Source organism: Ruditapes philippinarum, unplaced genomic scaffold, assembly GCF_026571515.1.
Source record: "Ruditapes philippinarum isolate M1 unplaced genomic scaffold, ASM2657151v2 ctg1226_1_1_1_1, whole genome shotgun sequence".
NCBI classification, from domain to species: Eukaryota; Metazoa; Mollusca; class Bivalvia; order Venerida; family Veneridae; genus Ruditapes; species Ruditapes philippinarum.
In genome coordinates, this window is record NW_026851932.1 from 34,896 (window position 1) to 53,326 (window position 18,431).

The following is an 18,431-nucleotide window of genomic DNA, read 5'->3' on the forward strand; positions in this document are numbered from 1 at the left end:
TCTGCCAAACTTGCAAAATACCCTAAACATTTACTTCAGTGATAAAAAATGACATAATAACAAAATCAAATTTTTAATATTTTCCAACCTCAAATGCTTTATTTTATTGAGAATGGTCGGTATACTGTGAATTCACTTAATTTTCGTCTGCACAGAATTTCAAAGATTTTGTCAAAAAATGACATTTTCGTGAGTTCCTAAATTTATGGACTGTTGGTTTTTGTGAACAAAATGTGCAATAAAATATTTTTACAACAGACAAAATAAAATTTTGTTGAATCTTAAATTCATGGATTGACCTATCAAATAAGTGCTCCAAGAATAAGGATGATGTAGCATTAAGTTAAATTATCAGTATCTAGACAACTGTAAAAAAACATATATGAGCCGCATCATGACAAAACCAACATGATAGGTTTGCGACCAGTATGGATCTAGACCAGCCTGCGCATCTGCACAGTCTGATCAGGATCAATGCTGTTTGCTATCAGTTTCTCTACTTGTTATAGAGTTGTAAGCGAACAGCATGGATCTAGACCAGACTGCGCAGATGCGCAGGCTGGTCTGGATCCATGCTGGTCACAAACCCATTATGTTGGTTTTGTCATGACACAACTCATATGTTTTCTTGTTAGCAGTTACATTTTGTATTCTCTTCTCATAATACCTCCATCTTGCAACATTTAATCATAATTAACAACATGTATTTGATCTGCTAACAATACCAAAACAAAATAATTTCCAGCAAACAAAACTGGCAAAATTTCAACCCTAAGTATAAATTACCTGCTAACAATACCAAAACAGCAAAATAAACTGGCAAAGTTTTATCCCTAAGTATAAATTACCAGCTTACCATACCAAAACAAAAGAATTTCCTACAAAAAATCGCCATGTTTTACCTTTAAAAACATAAATCATGTTTTACTATACCTTTGCATCCTTTTCTTGTCTCAAATGCATCCTTTTCTCGAGATCTGTGACTTCCTGTCTGTGTAAAGACTTGAGATTCTCGGTCTCCTTCTCGTGCTCACCATGTATAAACTCCTTCTGTAAGTGGAAGTCCTTCAGCATACCTGCTTTATCTTGTTCAAATGACATTTTTAGTTCCATCACCTGGTGACACCACAAAACAAGTCAAAAATTGTCAATAACATCAATAACCTTACATATGATAAATACTGCAAATATTATTCAAATTAAAACATCAACTTTCTAATATTCTAAGGTATGCAGTACCATTAATCCTTTGTTTCCATTGCTGTTGTTGTTTTTTGTGTTTGGGTGTGAGGTAAACAGTAGTAAATCAATGGGGGTATTCAAACCAACAATATTTACTTAAATTCAAATTATTATAAAGAAAACAAATAATTTATTTCAGTTTATTTGTTATTTTATGGTGTAAGACTTTTCAACTTCATTCATACCACATACCACAGGAATGACACTGCTAAAAGTACATTATGTGACTCAATGGGTATATAATGCTATTTTTAACTACTGTTGCAAAATACAAAAAAAGGTCTCATACAGAATGATCTTACCTCTCTATTATGACTGGCCTTTGCTTCATCAATTTGCCTGTTAAACTCCTTTGCCTGCTTTTCCCGTGCTTGTTTAGACTTGTTAAGATCTGATTCTACCCGTGCCATTTGTTGTTTCATATCGTCAAACATACGTGTCTGGTTTTTATCAACCTGTTCCTTGAACGCTGACAAAGCTTTCTCAGACTCCTGGGCCTGGTGGCGATTTTTCTCAGACAAACGTTTGATTTCATCTTCTCTATCCCTGAAAAGATCAATAAAAATTTAGGTTATTCCTTGAAAATATTCTGAGGTTCATATTAAAAATCTGCATAAAAAACATTCATTAAGAACAATTTTTATTAAAGGGTAAATGACATTAAAAAAAGTAAAATGCATTGTTTTTATGATGAATGCCAACTGATAAAATGGACTGTTTTTAGAGATGAATTATTGAATTCCTTGTTTTATATTGATGAATCCCTGTTTTTGATTGTAAATGAAAATTGATAAAATGCATTGTTTATAGTGATGAATAACTTATCAATGAATGCTAACTGATGAATATCTTGCTTTTATTTAATGAATCACTAAATGCCTTGTTTAAAGTGATGAATAAATGAATTCCTTGGTTTTTGAGAATAAAATTAATGGGATGCTTAATTACCTTTTTAGCAATGAATACCAGGAATTAATGAAAAATCTGCCTTGTTTTTAATACTGACTTAAGTTCAATAAGTCTATATGAACCCTATGAACCTTAATCATGCCAATGTTCTGGAAAATCCTGATCATAAAATTAACAGCATACCACATAGCCAGGCATCACCATAGCAATATAAGTAAACAGTGATCATCCTTCTCTTTTAAACTGTTTATTTAAACTACAGGCCTTCACAATAATAAACAAATGTTCTATAATTTTAAATCTAAGCTTACAGCATATCCAATGGTGAGTGTTCAGGTAAAATTAAAATCACTCTATATTTTGTCAAATTTCTTTTTAATTTAATAATTAATGTCACTTGAGTAATCAGTAACTCATGTGACTCATACAAATACATTGTATCTATAAGGAGTTTTCGGAAATACTGGTAATGTTTAAGTTGTAAAAATAGCGGGGCAGTATTTCTGGCAGTTTTTAAGTTTTATCCTAAGGCTAAACATTTGTTACTATCAAACATCAACATTAAAAAAAATCTTTTGAAATATACAGCTAACTTAGCTTGACAGTTTGTTTGGTTTTATGACGCACAAACACAGTGTGTCATATAGAGTCGTAACGAGAAAGATGATTTTGGCTAACCTTTGGTGTTACAAACTTCAAAGCAACACAAAGGATCAAAACCATCTCACCTGCTGGAGCTAAGAAATGCATAGACTCCAGTTATTCAAACATGTTTAGTCATGACTGCAATTCTTAAGCCTCAATTGTTTAAGGCAACCCCTTTGCCTCAAGGGACGTCACTTTAAAGAAAAATATATTAAAAGTTTAAGAAATGTAATAATATTCATAATCCTTTTGTGACACTGCATGTTTAGCAATATGACAGAATATACTTTTTTATTGCCTCATATCTGCACTTTTTTATTAATTGGTTACAGTTAAGGCTATTTTCATATATTTTGACACATGAAAAATCATTTCCAAGGATAGTAAGTAACTTTGGCTAAATCTAAATCACTTTATTAGTACAGTACATCCTAAAAACAAGAGCTGTCAGAAGGACAGCGCGCTCGACTTTTTTAGTGCTTGCCTATAAAACAAAACTTTGACAGTTAAGGGCACACAAGACTTTAACTAGGAATTTCTAAGTACAAATCAAGAAACATTTTCACAGAGTTATCTTCTCTTGCTTACAGATAGGTCTCATGATGGCACATAAGAACTCCAACTTCCAAAGTAATATCTCAAATGGTTAAGTCAACAAGTGGACAAGAATGAAAATTTTAACTGAGTTTCTAAGTCAAAAAGGGCCATAATTCAAATAAAATCCTTAACAGAATTACCTTCTCCTGCCCATGTTTTGGGACCATGATGGTAAACAAGTATTCCAACTTTCAATTTAATATCTCAACCAGTTCAGTCAAAAAGTTGACTGGTACAAAAAAGTTAACCAAGATTCTAAGTCGATAAAAGGCCTTAATTTTTAAAACAAATCCCTGACAGAGTTACCTTCTCTTGCGTACAGATGGGGGTAATGATGTGAAATAGCATTAAAAGTTTCAAAGCAATATCTCAAAGGGTTAAGGCAATAAGTGGATTTTACCCACATTCAATGTATTTTCTAAGTCAAAAAGGGGCATAATTCTGTCAAAAACCTTGACAGAGTTATGTCCTCTTGTCTGTTGATGAAGGTCGTGATGGTAAACAAGTATGGTGAGTTTCAAAGCAATACCTCCAATGGTTTTGAAATAAAGTGAGGTGGTACAAAAAACTTAACCAAGCTCAATACACTTTCTAAGTCAAAAAAGGGCCATAATTCTGTCAAAAACCTTGACAGAGTTATGTACTCCTGTCTGTAGATGGAGATTATGATGGTGAACAAGTATGGTAAGTTTCAAAGCCATACTTGTAATACTTCTGAAATAAAGTGGGGTGGTACGAAAAACTTAACCAAGGTGTGACGCCAACGCCGACGCCGACGCTAACGCCGACGCCGACGCCGACGCCGGGGCGAGTAGGATAGCTCCCCTTTTCATAGAAAAGTCGAGCTAAAAAATGTTCACTAGTTAGAAGAAATCTACAATTGTAATAAGAATTAACACAAAAATCTGGTTGGGGGCTGCTTTTTCGGCTATAACAGTACATACCTCACAATTTGTTCCAAACTCTTTATTTTCTTATGAAGATCTGCATCGAGCTGATCAATCTCTTTCTTAGCCGATGACAGCTGAAATTATATCAATTGGCCATATTCACTCGGTTAAAAAAACATTTCCCTTTTTTTGTGTTTATCTCAGAGTGTTAAAGGAAATAATCAATCATTTTATTCCACCACTCATCCATCACTAGCAAATATGATATTAAACTTAATTTTATCATCATGGCAAAATTGTAGAATGCATCATTCATTAATTCTTTGTTGCATTTAAATTTACTGGTATTATTCAATAAAATCTTTTTTTTTCAAACAAAATGGTGACTTTGCAACTTTACTCGACCCATAGAACTTTCCACTTTAAACTTGCATTTTGATGAGACACTTGAAAGACCTCAAACAATTATTCACCTTTCAGTAAAACTAAATCCAAAACAAAAAACTACCATTACATAGAACCAGTTTACACAAAAATTAACATTGCTTCAAACAATTCTATTTACGCTGGATGTTAAATCAGGAACTGTCATATTATACATGTATCATTAACCTTAAGATCTGCTTCTTAAGCTGAAAACAACTGATGTCGTGTCATGAACAGAGTCCGGCTTGTACCTGAACACCCTTGATTGACCATTAACCTAGTACTTGAATGTAAAGTAAAGTTTAAACAATGTACCTGTTTTTCGTGTAAAGTTTCCATGTGGTACTTGTCTTGTTTATGGACCTGTTCCATCTCACGTATTTGACGCTGACGCTGTTCTTCAGCGTCCTTCAAGTTTCGCTTCAACTGGTCGATATGACTCTCTAATTCAGACACGGTCTCGGCTGCCTGCATTAATATAACAGTTTATATAGTTTTACATACTCAGATAATGAACAATTAAAGCTGCTTTAAAAAGCATAATTATATAACTAGAATTGTGTAAAAATATTCATGCATAAGTTAATGAATCCCTGTAAAACTATTTTTAGAAACAATGCTTTTAATATTTAGTGATATATTCAAAACTAAAAGCATGGAATAAATTAATGAATATTGATTACATCACTATTAAAGCAGCATGTCCACTGATGATCATAAAATTATTTTTTCTAAATATGTGAAAATTTGCTTTCCATTAGGTAAAATATTGATCAAAAGTACATTAAAACAAAGTTTCAAAATATTTTGCACATAATCGATGTATTACTTAACAAGCTATCTTATAAGTGACTGACTTTTAACAGCTATAAACTAGCATATTATCTTACACATTAAACTCAAGATTTCCAAATTACTCAAAAATTTTTGTCCTTTTTATATATAATACAATGTACTTGAAATGAGAAGAATTCCTCTTTTTTTTTACATTAATCTGTAAACATGCTGATTTAAAATAATCTTACTGATAATTTAGTATTATTCAAGTCACAATAGATTTATAAATCCATTAGTTATCAAGACTGTATAATAGAGAAAATGCAAATCACTGTATAATTGAGAAACTACACATCAATGTCATTATTATTTCAAACTACGGTAACTGGAGGAATAATTTTTAAGTATAAAAATGTCTGACTTACACAGACTTACACGGACAAAACAAGTTCTTTACTTCAAGTAGAGCAGACATACAATAGGCAAAAAGATCTTAAATCTTCAGAACAAGATGTTTAAAAAACCATAAAACATCCAAAATAACACTCTTTTTCTTCTTAATCAAACAGAAATCAAATAAACTGTCAGACATTAATAATCCTTTTATTGCATGTTCACATTAATTGCCGTACAATAAGAGGGGCAATAAATATTCAAGGGGCAATAAACCTATATAAATACCAACTCAGAGCTTGTGTCCACTGTGAATATTGACTTTACAAAACTATCCAAAAATCAATTTTTAGATAACTTTGAAAACAAAACGGCTGATAATGTACTACAAAAGTGTCTTAGCCCCCAGAAATACATCTGTTCAGTTGAACAAGACTCTATCACTGTCTATACTGTGGCTACTCAATTTGATTTTGTTTTTTCAAACTGTAATTCTTTCACTCACAATACTCAGTTCAATTTTCGAACAAGACATATTTCAGTATGCAATTTTAGCAAGGTAAGGATCAAACCATCATCATGATATCTTTTAATGTTAGCACAATACCTCAACTACATGTATATTGTAAATTGATATAATGGTATAACTATACTTATAATACTGCATGCTGATATCGTCAATTTTCATTGGACAATCTTTGGTGTTAATATAATCTATACACACTGCTACTGTAAATTAATGAATTTATTCACGTTTTTCCAAAATTAAAGAAATTATGCTATTTTATAAAAAATATTAATTTTTGTAACAGTTAAATGGCCATATATGAACAGTTGTTTGCTTTATAACCCTTGCCTAGTGACTTTGTTAAACTGTTCATAATGGGCCATTATATCCTGTAAAAAAATTTATAACTATACATAAACATTACAAAAATATCCTCATACAGTATAACAAGTATCATATCCAATCACATCCTATCAAAGATGATATTTAAATCGGGCATAATAAGATTGTAGCCATTCTTTGAACACACAATGCAATTAATTTAGTATACCACTGGTATAAAGCAAGGCAAGCTACTGGTGCTATGCATGTAGCCTGCCCAACCATTTGGTTGATTTGTAAATCTAAAGTCCCTGCAAGGAATTTTAAACCAAAGCAGTGACTGGCAAGTAATTTCAAATCAGCCACATTAACCTCTCTGCCTGAAACATCCTATATTCCTGAACTGTAATAATTTCTTTTTCCAAACTCTTGAATTGAATACAGTGTTATAATAACTGGGTCAACTTCAGTTCTATATTCAATTTTGTTATCTATATAATATGCCATGCATAATTACCATGCTTTTTCACACGTAAAACATCACAAACTCTCTTGTGTAATTGATATAATTAATTCAAGTTACACAAAAAAACAACAACAATCACAATTACATGCATCCAGCTTCTTATGTTTACTGTAACTATCTGGGTAAGTAGCCATGCACCAATAGGAATAAACTAAAACTTTTCTGTCTTTCTTCATATGAATATCAGAGGCATAAATGCAAAGAAATATTTTAAATCTAATACAAAGAAACATAATTATGAAAAAGATAACAAATTCTGTAATCTAAATATTTGGCATTATGGTAAACTTTATCAAAAAAAAAAATATATATATATATAAAATAAATCAAAACTAAGATTAAGAAATGTTTTGCTTATTTTGTTACACTTTTTTTACTTTATAGCTCTTCATTAAAAGAAAGACAGAAAAGGTCTTTTCAATGAAGCCTAAAAGAATGATAATCTAAATGTTACTTGCATTTTCTTGATTGATTCATTAAAGAGGAGCAGTTATGTTACTATAAATACTAATAAAAGTTTCATGAATGAAAAAATTTACCTCCTTCACACAACACTTAAAGGTATAAGCATATTGATGGTTCACAAAGACTAAACGTTTCATTGTGTACATTTTATGCTAAGCTTGGCTTCTTTTTGCTGTTTTGATTGTGGCTTAGCAATGTCAACAGTATAGAGCCAGACCAGTCTAAAAAATTTGTGCTTGTTTGTTTGATTGGGTTTAATGTCGCACTGACCTTTGGTCATATGGTGATGTTCCACCTTTACTGGTGGAGGAAGACCTACGGTGCCCTTCCATGCATTATTTCTGGCACGAAACGGACACCTGAGTAGACCCACCGACGTTTCGTGCGCTAGCTGGAAAGCTTCCTCAAATGAAAGAATCCAAAGTATATGTCAGGATTGGACCCCACAGCAGTGAGGGACAAGAGGTTTGAAGTCAATGACCTTAACCACTCGGCAACAGATGCCCCCCTAAAAAAATTGGGGCAGTCTGACCAGGCTCTATACTGCTCAATTTTGATATTCTAATTTTTTTATATCCCCTGTAACTACAAATGGACTAGTCCAAATTCAAAGCAGGGCAAGTTCATTACACTGAAATTAATAGGATACGGGGGAAAAACATGATGATACATGTATTTAATTGCTAAATTCTGGTAGCAAGTGCTTGTGATGTCATCATGCAACTTGTCTATATAGTATCTCCAATAAAAACAATAAGCATTAAATATGGTCAGGTAAAAGGAAAAAAATGGTCAACCTTGTCTTTTAAAAAGCATTGAAAAGGTGCTGTTATTTAACAAATATTAAAAAAGCAAATTAAACCTGTGTCTCAACGTTAATGCACTTAAATGAAAATTCAATATCTTTTTCTACTTTTGCTTGTAATCAAGGAGAGAAATCTAGGTGAGAAAAATGTTGCCTACTTTAATGAAAAAGTCAAATTTGTTAGCACAACTTTATATTTCTTTTATAATCAAAGTATACCTTGATATCCATAGAAACCCGACTTTAAGTTGAGATCTTATTGATTGTACATAAAATATTATAAAACATATTCATTCTTCTTTGAGAACACTAACTTGTGGTCAGACAAGAATTTCTGTAACTTTCTAGGCTATTTTGTAACTCAGATAAATGCTGACAGGAAAAAAATATAAAAATACATACACCAGTCATGGCTCGAGTTATTTCTTCAAGATTTTCAGTACTAATTTAAAAGCAAAATCTAAAGTCCCTGGCAGGATTTGAAACTGCCGTGGAGAAAGACAAGTTGTGGTGGTGTTGGAAGTTTAACCTCAAGATCACTGCAGTAAGCCCCTTTGAATTCACCAGAGCACAGTCCAGCCACTGCATCAATACTGGGCAGGCTGTCAAGCAGTGTACTTGTTGCCTTAACATTCCAAATGTCCTGATAACATATGAACATAGTACAGCAGAGGTACAGTACAAATGATAGTAGAAAATATTTCATGATCAATCACAACGAAAGTGAGCTACAATGTCCGGGAATCCAACCTGGGTCGCTAATTCACAGTCCAATGCTTTACAGTAACCAGATGGATAAATATTCCTCACTGCTATTGGAAACAGAGACCTAAGAGAGGGACTAAAGACCTCATGAGGGACCAGATTTATATCTCAATTACAGATGTCTTACTTCAACATGGTAAAATTATATCTCATTTACAGATGTCTTACTTCAACATGGTAAAATTATATCTCATTTACAGATGTCTTACTTCAACATGGTAAAATTATATCTCATTTACAGATGTCTTACTTCAACATGGTAAAATTTCAACAATCACTCAAAGTCTTAAAAAATAATTAAAATTTGACAATGGCAAATCAGAAGATAAAAGCTGAAATAAAACATGTTACTGCTGCTTCTGAACTGAAAGATAACTAAAATCTAGATACTTTCACCACAAGATATGTGAGAGGAAGAAAGAAGTATTCTGAAAGCAACTCTGATCTGTTTATACGATAATTCTCTTCTCAATCTTACTCTATAAGTTGTATGCTTCCTCTAAATGAAATATTAAATGACTGATGTCTTAATGTTAAATGACAAAATTAATGAATTTTCAGATTTGCGTGTTATTTTATTAGTTATAGCTAGATATTAATAATCAAAGGGAGGTAATTAATGCTTGACTAGGTAAGAAGTAATCAAGAGTTGTAGAACCTTTACCAGACAATAGGTTAAGGATATTTAAAAATCAAAATTTTGCTTTTATTTATTTTATTTAAGAATCAACTGTAAGAGTGCTGAAGTACCTGGCTTTTTTGTCTTTTTTGATAAAAATATACAAATAGTTTTCTTTTATTTAATGTCAAAATGATATATCAATTTCCCTTGTAAATAAATAAACAGATCAGGTCTTAAAAAAGGCAGCAAAACTATGAACACATGAATTTTACACTATCAGATGCAATAAAAAAAACTCAAATATTTCAAATATAAATCATTTTAGTTGTTGGAACATGGCAATTTTAAGATATTTTGAAAATAACAAGGCCATAATGATTCTAAACTTGACACAGATGGGGCAAGATTGATATTTTAAAATGACCATTCAACACAAAAATTTTTAGAGGTTGCACACTAGAGTTTCAAAAGTTTGTTTCTAAAGAAACATAATCTAAAAATTCATAGAAAAAAACAACTAATAAATGAATATAAAAAAAAAAAATGAAACGCAAAATATAAACACACATGTGTATTTATTCCAAAATCTACCACAATTAATTTAAAATAAAACTAGAACTATCACTAAATGTGATTAATACCCCCACAAGACTGCTTCGGAAATGAGGATGTTACTAGTAACAGAATACCTTGTAAAAGAATTGAAATATACAGTTATGGTTGTGGGCAATTAAAGATAGTTGTGGTTCTTATATGTTGCATTTCCTTTCAATGTGGTTGGCCATTGATGAAGTTTAATTGAATTACTCTGTAATAAGTCCAGAAAGACAAAGAAAAGGAACAAAGGGCAATAACTCTATAAATACTGTAGATAGAGTTATAGTTCTTGTGCAATGCACTTCCTCTTATTGTGCTTGACCATTGTATGAAGTTGTTTTGAATTCTAACCAGTATGTTTTAAGTTATGCTCCTGACAAGGAAAAGTATCAAAGGGCAGTAACTCTGTATTTTGTCAAAAATGGAGTTATGGCTCTTGTGCACTGCACTTCCTTTTAATGTCCTTGACAAATGTATATAGTTGTATTGAATTCCAAACAGTAGTTTTCAAGTTATGCTCTGGGTCAAGGAAAAGTAACAAAGGGCAATAACTCTGTAATTAGTCAAGATGGAGTTATGGTTCTTGTGCACTGCACTTCCTCTCAATGTGCTTGACCATTGTATGTAGTTATATTGGAATTCCACCATTAGTCTTCAAGTTATGGTCCGGACAAAAAAATCAATGGAAAAGTAACAAAGGGCAATTACTCTGTAATTACTTTAGATAGAGTTATGGTTCTTGTGCACTGCACTTTCTCTCAATTGTGCTTTGACCATTGTATGTAGTTATATTGAATTCCAACCATTAGTCTTCAAGTTATGGTCCGGACAAAAAAAGGCAATGGAAAAGTAACAAAGCAAAGGGCAATAACTCTGTAATTACTGTTTAGATAGAGTTATGGTTCTTGTGCACTGCACTTCCCCTATTGTGTTGGACAATTGTATGAAGTTGTTTTGAATTCCAATCAGTAGTTTTCAAGTTATGCCCCGGACAAGGAAAAGTAACAAAGGGCAATAACTCTGTAATTAGTCAAGATAGAGTCATGGTTCTTGTGCACTGCACTTCCTCTCAATGTGCTTGACCATTGTATTTAGTAATATTGAATTCCAACCATTAGTCTTCAAGTTATGGTCCGGACAAAAAAAAGCAATGGAAAAGTAACAAAGGGCAATAACTCTGTAATTACTTTAGATAGAGTTATGGTTCTTGTGCACTGCACTTCCCCTTATTGTGTTGGACAATTGTATGAAGTTGTTTTGAATTCCAATCAGTAGTTTTCAAGTTATGCCCCGGACAAGGAAAAGTAACAAAGGGCAATAACTCTGTAATTAGTCAAGATAGAGTTATGGTTCTTGTGCACTGCACTTCCTCTCAATGTGCTTGACCATTGTATGTAGTTATATTGAATTCCAACTATTAGTCTTCAAGTTATGCTCCGGACAAGGAAAATGCAACGGACGTCTGGACCGACCGACCGACCGCCCGACCGACCGACCAACCGACCACCGGGTGACTCCTATATACCCCCCCCAAACTTCGTTTTTGGGGGTATAATTATTCTGATGTATTATTTCCAGATTCTGCTGACATGAATTTTGCAAAATACACAGGTTTCATTTTTATTTTTCACATTTCTTTTTACATTCTTTTAATAATTCCTTTAGCTGAAAATCTTTGAAGCAAAATTCATTAAAAAAACATTTAACTCCACTTTAATTAAACTGATATCCAAAAATCTTTATATTTAAGATATTGTTTGACATTAATGTGTGATGGATAACTAATTTATTTACTGGTATTCTATCAATACGTGATGTGGGGGGTAGGGGGCTAGAGTGTTCATAAAGTTGCTCCCATGGCCTACAAGTGTTCATCTTTACCTTATAACAACATCCCTGTGCATGTGATATATATAAACATGCAGTTAAACATGAAGATAAGTTAAATGATCATATAAATTACACCAGTTTCGTCACACCATGTGGTATGTCACATTGTAACATCATTTTGAGCTATTTGTAGCATGATTTTTTTGTCTTGATTTAGAGGAGGAAACTGCAGTTCCCTTTAAAACCGAGACAAAAAAATGCTATAAAAATGGCTCCATGCACCAAATAGTTTAGTCACACTTTATACGGTCAAATCTGGATTTTCAAAATCATTCAGACTTAGTATTTTTTATTTCTAACAAGTTGTCTATATTTCAGATATTTTATGCCTGAATTTAAAACAGAATTACTGTACTACAATCATGTACATTTATTTTAATACAATAACAAACAATGGAAGTGGAAATAACAATGATACATTCAAAATTCATAAATATTACTCTAAAAGATGATACTCTAAGTAAAGATTGTACATTGTACTTTCAAATGTGTTTAATGTCCTGACAATCATGCATCTGTCAAATTGTTACCCTGCCTCCCCACATCCCCAGGGCACTGAGCAGGGGGGTAAGGGGAGGAAATGAGTCATGTTTTTACTTCCATCCTGTCCCTGCCATGTCAATGCAGTGGTTATGACACCAAAGTAGCAAGGGATATTACAAACGAGCAGTGCCAAGGCCATTCAGCAGGGATTTATTATTTGAGTGTCCTCTCAGGACAAAGACCTTCACATCGGATTTCATAACGCAAAAGTCAATGTCCTTGTTGATGCTTGAAAAAGGGGGACAAGGTTTCAATCGGCAAGTGCATTAAGTCAAAGAAAAAAAAACATACAGGGCAGCTACAATGCCAAAATAACTTGTCGTTTAGTTAAGTACTGTTCATATACATTGTCTCTCTAATTTCAGTTGATTCCACCATCCATATGGTTGGTATCTTGGTGTAAAATAAAATCTCTTGTAAATTCATAGCAAAACAACTTAACCTTAGAAAACTCTATCGGCAATAATGCCTTGCCTATGCCACTTGTCTAATATGGTTTTTTTTTGGGGGGGTCGGTTTTATGTCTCACCAACACAGTATAGGTCATATGGCGACGTTTCAGCTTTACTGGTGGAGGAAGACCTCAGGTGCCTTTCTGTGCCTTATTTCAGGCATGAACCGGCACCTGCTTACAATCACAACGTTCATAAGCTAGCTGGATAGGTTTAAGATCCATGCAACCAAATCAGACTCTATACATGTACTACTGCTTGCATAATTTAAGATTTTTGATATCAAAATCCCTTATGTATTATAGTCATACTTATGCATTATACAAATTAAGCAAATGTTAGGGCTTAACAAAAAGTTTAAATGATTGCAAATACTTGTTGGAGAAGACAAATTAAAGCAGAATGCCTCCGGATTTAAGTAAATTTTTATGAAAAATTAAAATTTGTTCTAAATAGTGAAAGAACTGTCAAGTGTACACATTAAGTAATTTAACATTGCATTTTGCATAATTTATTCACAGTTTCACCTAAATTGTAAATACTTATACATATGTATTTTTCTTAAGTTTTATTTTTTGTTCCGGATTTTTTTTTTCACTCATCTGAAGGCATGCCCCTTTAAAGAGAAAGATGTGTTATGAATATTATAATTTTCAAACAAATTTCAAACTTAATTCCACACTTGTTGTTAGCGCATAATACTTTCACCTTACAAATCCAAAACAAAACATACAAAGTACTCTTGATTCTTGCAAACATCTATAAACAATTTTCCCATTCAAACATCTAAAAATTGCAATCTCCTCTAACAAAAACAACCAACCCATTAGCCTCATCTATGAAAACTGTACACATATTTATGATATGGCGTAGTACATACCTTAGTTTGAGCCATGTTATGCTCTTGTTTCATGAAGTCGATGTTGGACTCGGTCTTCCGCTGCAGGGATCTCAGGTCCTGGTCATGCTGCTCCAAGGACCGCTGGTGGTCCTGTTCCATAGATAACATCCTACAAATAGACAGTATATAGTGTATAAGCTGTGTACATGTACATTTTGTCCTATGAAAATGATTGTCATTGTTTCAACTGATGAAATACTCACTTCCCATCCAAATTCCTTATTACACTACAGTTTGCTCAAGTCCATCGTCACCAATGTTGATGGACGATATATTCATTCGCATTTCATTATAAAACTTTTTTCAAGCTCTGTCTTTAATCTCAGGATTTTCATATGTCAATGTAATTCTTTGCTGATTTCTAACAAGTCAAATACATGTGGTCTGAGTATGATCTCAGGAAATTAATTTATAACCTTGAACCCTGGTGTGCAGCTTATTCGTCATCTATATAAAAGTTGCATTTATTTAGGATGTTTCACAGAATATGGTTGGATAATGTGAAGCTATTTTACCTTAAATATGTTAAATATAAAGTAATAAGAACTGGTTACATAACACTGACATAACTTAGAGCAATGTCATGTGATCAGTTATTAAATCTCCTTGCATTTATGACGTGTAACTTACTTGTCTTGCTGGGTACGTAACTCAGACTTGAACCTCTCGATTCTAGAGTCCGCCTCCGTCTTCTCCTTTTCCAGATGTGCACGAGATTTCTTGACATTTTCTGTCTCGTTCATCAGTTGCTGGACACGCCCTTCCAACTCCTTTATCACATTTTGCTACAAGTTTACATTATAACCGTATTCAAACATAGTAATCATAGTAAATTTCTATGTGGCATGCAATCCAGCATTCTATACTGTAAATCCAATTATATTTGCGATTGTTTTAAAGATATACTATGCTCAAATTTGATAATCATATAAGAAAATATTGATAATTGCTACACAGTCTCTTTGTGAATATAAAGTAAGTAATCTTTTGACTTCACACAAAGTAGATATGTTTTTAAATTCTACTCACTATAGGTGGTCTCAGTATGAATATAAAGTGTCATTAAAAAACTGGCAGTTTTTTTGGTTTTTTTAAGAGAAGATAATAGGGAACGCAAGTTCCCATACAAAGTTTATTTTATCAAATTACACATATTCTATGAATTTCATAGAGTTCAATAAATTTCTATGATTAAAATAAATTATTCAATGATGTCATTCTACAGACAGACAGAGTGACAGCAGGACAAGAGCAAATATATGCATGTACATGACTGTCATTCCCCCTATGTGAGGGCATTAAAACATAAAAAAGTTCTAATCAATATTCTACCTATTAAACTAAGACTTTTACATCTTTACACCAATTAAGGATCTCTGACATACATGTATATACATGTATCTATTCAATGGCTATTACTTACTGTGGATGTCGTCTGCTGACTGTATTCCCGCTCCATTTTCTGCAGACGGGCATTTGTGTCATCTAAGATTTCCTGTATATTTTTTGTATGTTGTTTCTGCATCTCAAATTTCTCCTGCTCAAATTCTGACACGATATCATTTATCTAAAAAAATAAGATGGGACCAACACTTTGTGTAATCTGTTACTGTTAAGTTTAGAGTGAACTAAAATATCTTGAATATTCTTTGGTCATTTATATGCAATGATAGGTTTATAGCCATGCAGTTGATTGGAGCACCACACTAAATACCGTATTCCGGTATATACTGGACAAGGCGCTTGAATGATAAAATGCTAAAATCTTGCCCTTTTTTCCAACAGAATGAACTTTAAATGGTCTAATTCATCTTGTCACACCAATTTATGTATGATAATGAATGAAAAATGTAATAAACGGCGAAAAAAAACAACAATATTTGTCTATTTTGTGATCATGATTTCTGCAAGCGTCTAGAGGTACTGCTCCAATGCTGTAATGAGTTAAATCCACAGATTCCAGTCTTGGTTTATTATTTTACCAATATTTGGCAAGGATGGATTGTATGTGCATACATAAGGATCGACTATATACATATTTTTTAAAAAGATAAAAGAGCATCTTGCATTGTCACAGAAGTCACCTTTTTAAATGTATCACTTGAAATATTTGCAGGATAATTACAGGCTTCAAAATATTCACTGACTTTGACCAATTCTTTTCTAAAAACATCATCATCTGAAGTAATACGCCTATAGCGTTTAGCTTGACTAAATGGAATACCTTTTTTGCAAGAAAAAGGGTGACATGATGAAAATTCTATATACTGATGACTGTTAGTATCTTTTTCATGAACACAAGTATGCAGGGTACCATCATCACAGTTTATATGTCCCTATATTAACAGTTGTTTGGAAATATAAACCAAGCCACAAGTACATTTCTCTTAAGGTTGATTTTGCTCAAATTATCTTGAGGCATGCAGCTTTAACTATATGATAAGGAATCAATTTCTTGCATATCAGACAGGATTATCTTCCATTTACACCGGTCCTAGAAAAACCTGTCTTACACCCCCCATGTAAGACAAGTCGCATGCTTTAAATGACATCATTGCCGCACGCCTTTTATGAACGAATTGCATTCTTAAAATGATGTCATTTTACCATTATGAATGAATTTGTAAGTTCATACATTACTATAAGAAACAAGAGCCCGGTTTGAGCCGGGTGATGCTCCCCGAATAGGTTTTGGACACAGGAAAGTACACCTCTTGTAGTTTCAGAGTTATGTGCGTGGAAAAAGTTCAAAGTGCAATAATTCCAAAATTAGGCAAGGCTGTTACAGTTCTTTGCACTGCACTTCTAATCAATGTGATCTATCAACCTACAAAGTTTCTTGATGATATCTCTTATGATTTCCGAGTTATGTCCTGGACAATTCAAAAAGTAAAAATAAACAAAGGGCAATAACTCCAGAATTAGGCAAGGTAGAGTTATGATTCTTGTGCACTGCACATCTACCCATTGAGATTTATCTACCTACAAAGTTTCATGTTGATATCTCTTATAGTTTTACAGCTATGTCTTGGACAAGATTTTTCTAAAAGGGGAGATTATTCAAAAATAAGGCTTAACAGAGTTATGGTTATTTTGCAGTGCACATCTATCCATTGAGATCTATTCACCTACAAAGTTTCATGTTGATACCTCTTATAGTTTTAGAGTTATGCCCCGGACAAGATTTTTCTACAAGGGGAGATAATACAAAAACCGGGCAAAATAGAGTTATGGTTCTTTGACACTGCACTCCCCCTCAATGCCCTCTACCACTGTATGAAGTTTCAACAAATTATCTCCAAGGGTTTTCAAGTTATGTTCCGGACAAAGTTCAAAGTATTAAAATAAACAAAGGGCAATAACTCCAAAATTAGGACAAAAAGAGTTATTGTTCTTATGCACTGCACATCTACCCATTGAAATCTATTCACCTACAAAGTTTCATGTTGATATCTCTTATAGTTTTAGAGTTATGCCCCGGACAAGATTTTTCTATAAGGGGAGATATTTCAAAAACCGGGGAAAATAGAGTTATGGTTCTTTGACACTGCACTCCCCCTTGATGCCCTCTACCACTGTATGAAGTTTCAACAAATTATCTCCAAGGGTTTTCAAGTTATGTTCCGGACAAAGTTCAAAGTATTAAAATTAACAAAGGGCAATAACTTCAAAATTAGGACAAAAAGAGTTATTGTTCTTACGCACTGCACATATACCCATTGAGATCTATTCACCTACAAAGTTTCATGTTGATATCTCTTATAGTTTTAGAGTTATGCCCCGGACAAGATTTTTCTATAAGGGGAGATAATTCAAAAACCGGGCAAAATAGAGTTATGGTTCTTTGACACTGCACTCCCCCTCGATGCCCTCTACCACTGTATGAAGTTTCAACAAATTATCTCCAAGGGTTTTCAAGTTATGCTCCGGACAAGACAACGGACGGACAGACGGACGGACGGACGGACAGACGGACAAGGCGCCGACTATATGCTCCCCCGAAATTTTTCGGGGAGCATAAAAAGTGCCTAATGAGAATATCAGTTTTCATCATTTCTGTTCTGAAAATAATTGACATGTAAAATGAGAAAAAAAGAATCAAGCATCGGCTGTCGGTACAAACAGAAATATCTAGATCTCGGGTTAACTGTTTAGCG

At 33.1% G+C, this 18,431-nt stretch overlaps 1 protein-coding gene across 6 annotated transcripts in view; it reads right to left on the reverse strand.

The window, feature by feature from the left end:
- LOC132743006 (centrosomal protein of 112 kDa-like) overlaps positions 1-18,431 on the reverse strand; it is a 53,169-nt gene that overhangs the window by 12,263 nt on the left and 22,475 nt on the right. For 5 of the 6 annotated variants that reach the window (XM_060731523.1, XM_060731515.1, XM_060731543.1 and 2 more), the window contains 8 exons: positions 15,698-15,841; positions 14,905-15,059; positions 14,254-14,383; positions 12,370-12,384; positions 5,025-5,177; positions 4,338-4,417; positions 1,545-1,788; positions 934-1,116 (listed from right to left, as the gene is read on the reverse strand). In XM_060731523.1, the coding sequence (XP_060587506.1) occupies positions 934-1,116; positions 1,545-1,788; positions 4,338-4,417; positions 5,025-5,177; positions 12,370-12,384; positions 14,254-14,383; positions 14,905-15,059; positions 15,698-15,841 (1,104 nt within the window). The remainder of the gene's footprint in view (positions 1-933; positions 1,117-1,544; positions 1,789-4,337; positions 4,418-5,024; positions 5,178-12,369; positions 12,385-14,253; positions 14,384-14,904; positions 15,060-15,697; positions 15,842-18,431) is intronic. The other variant, XM_060731530.1, reaches the window with a different exon arrangement.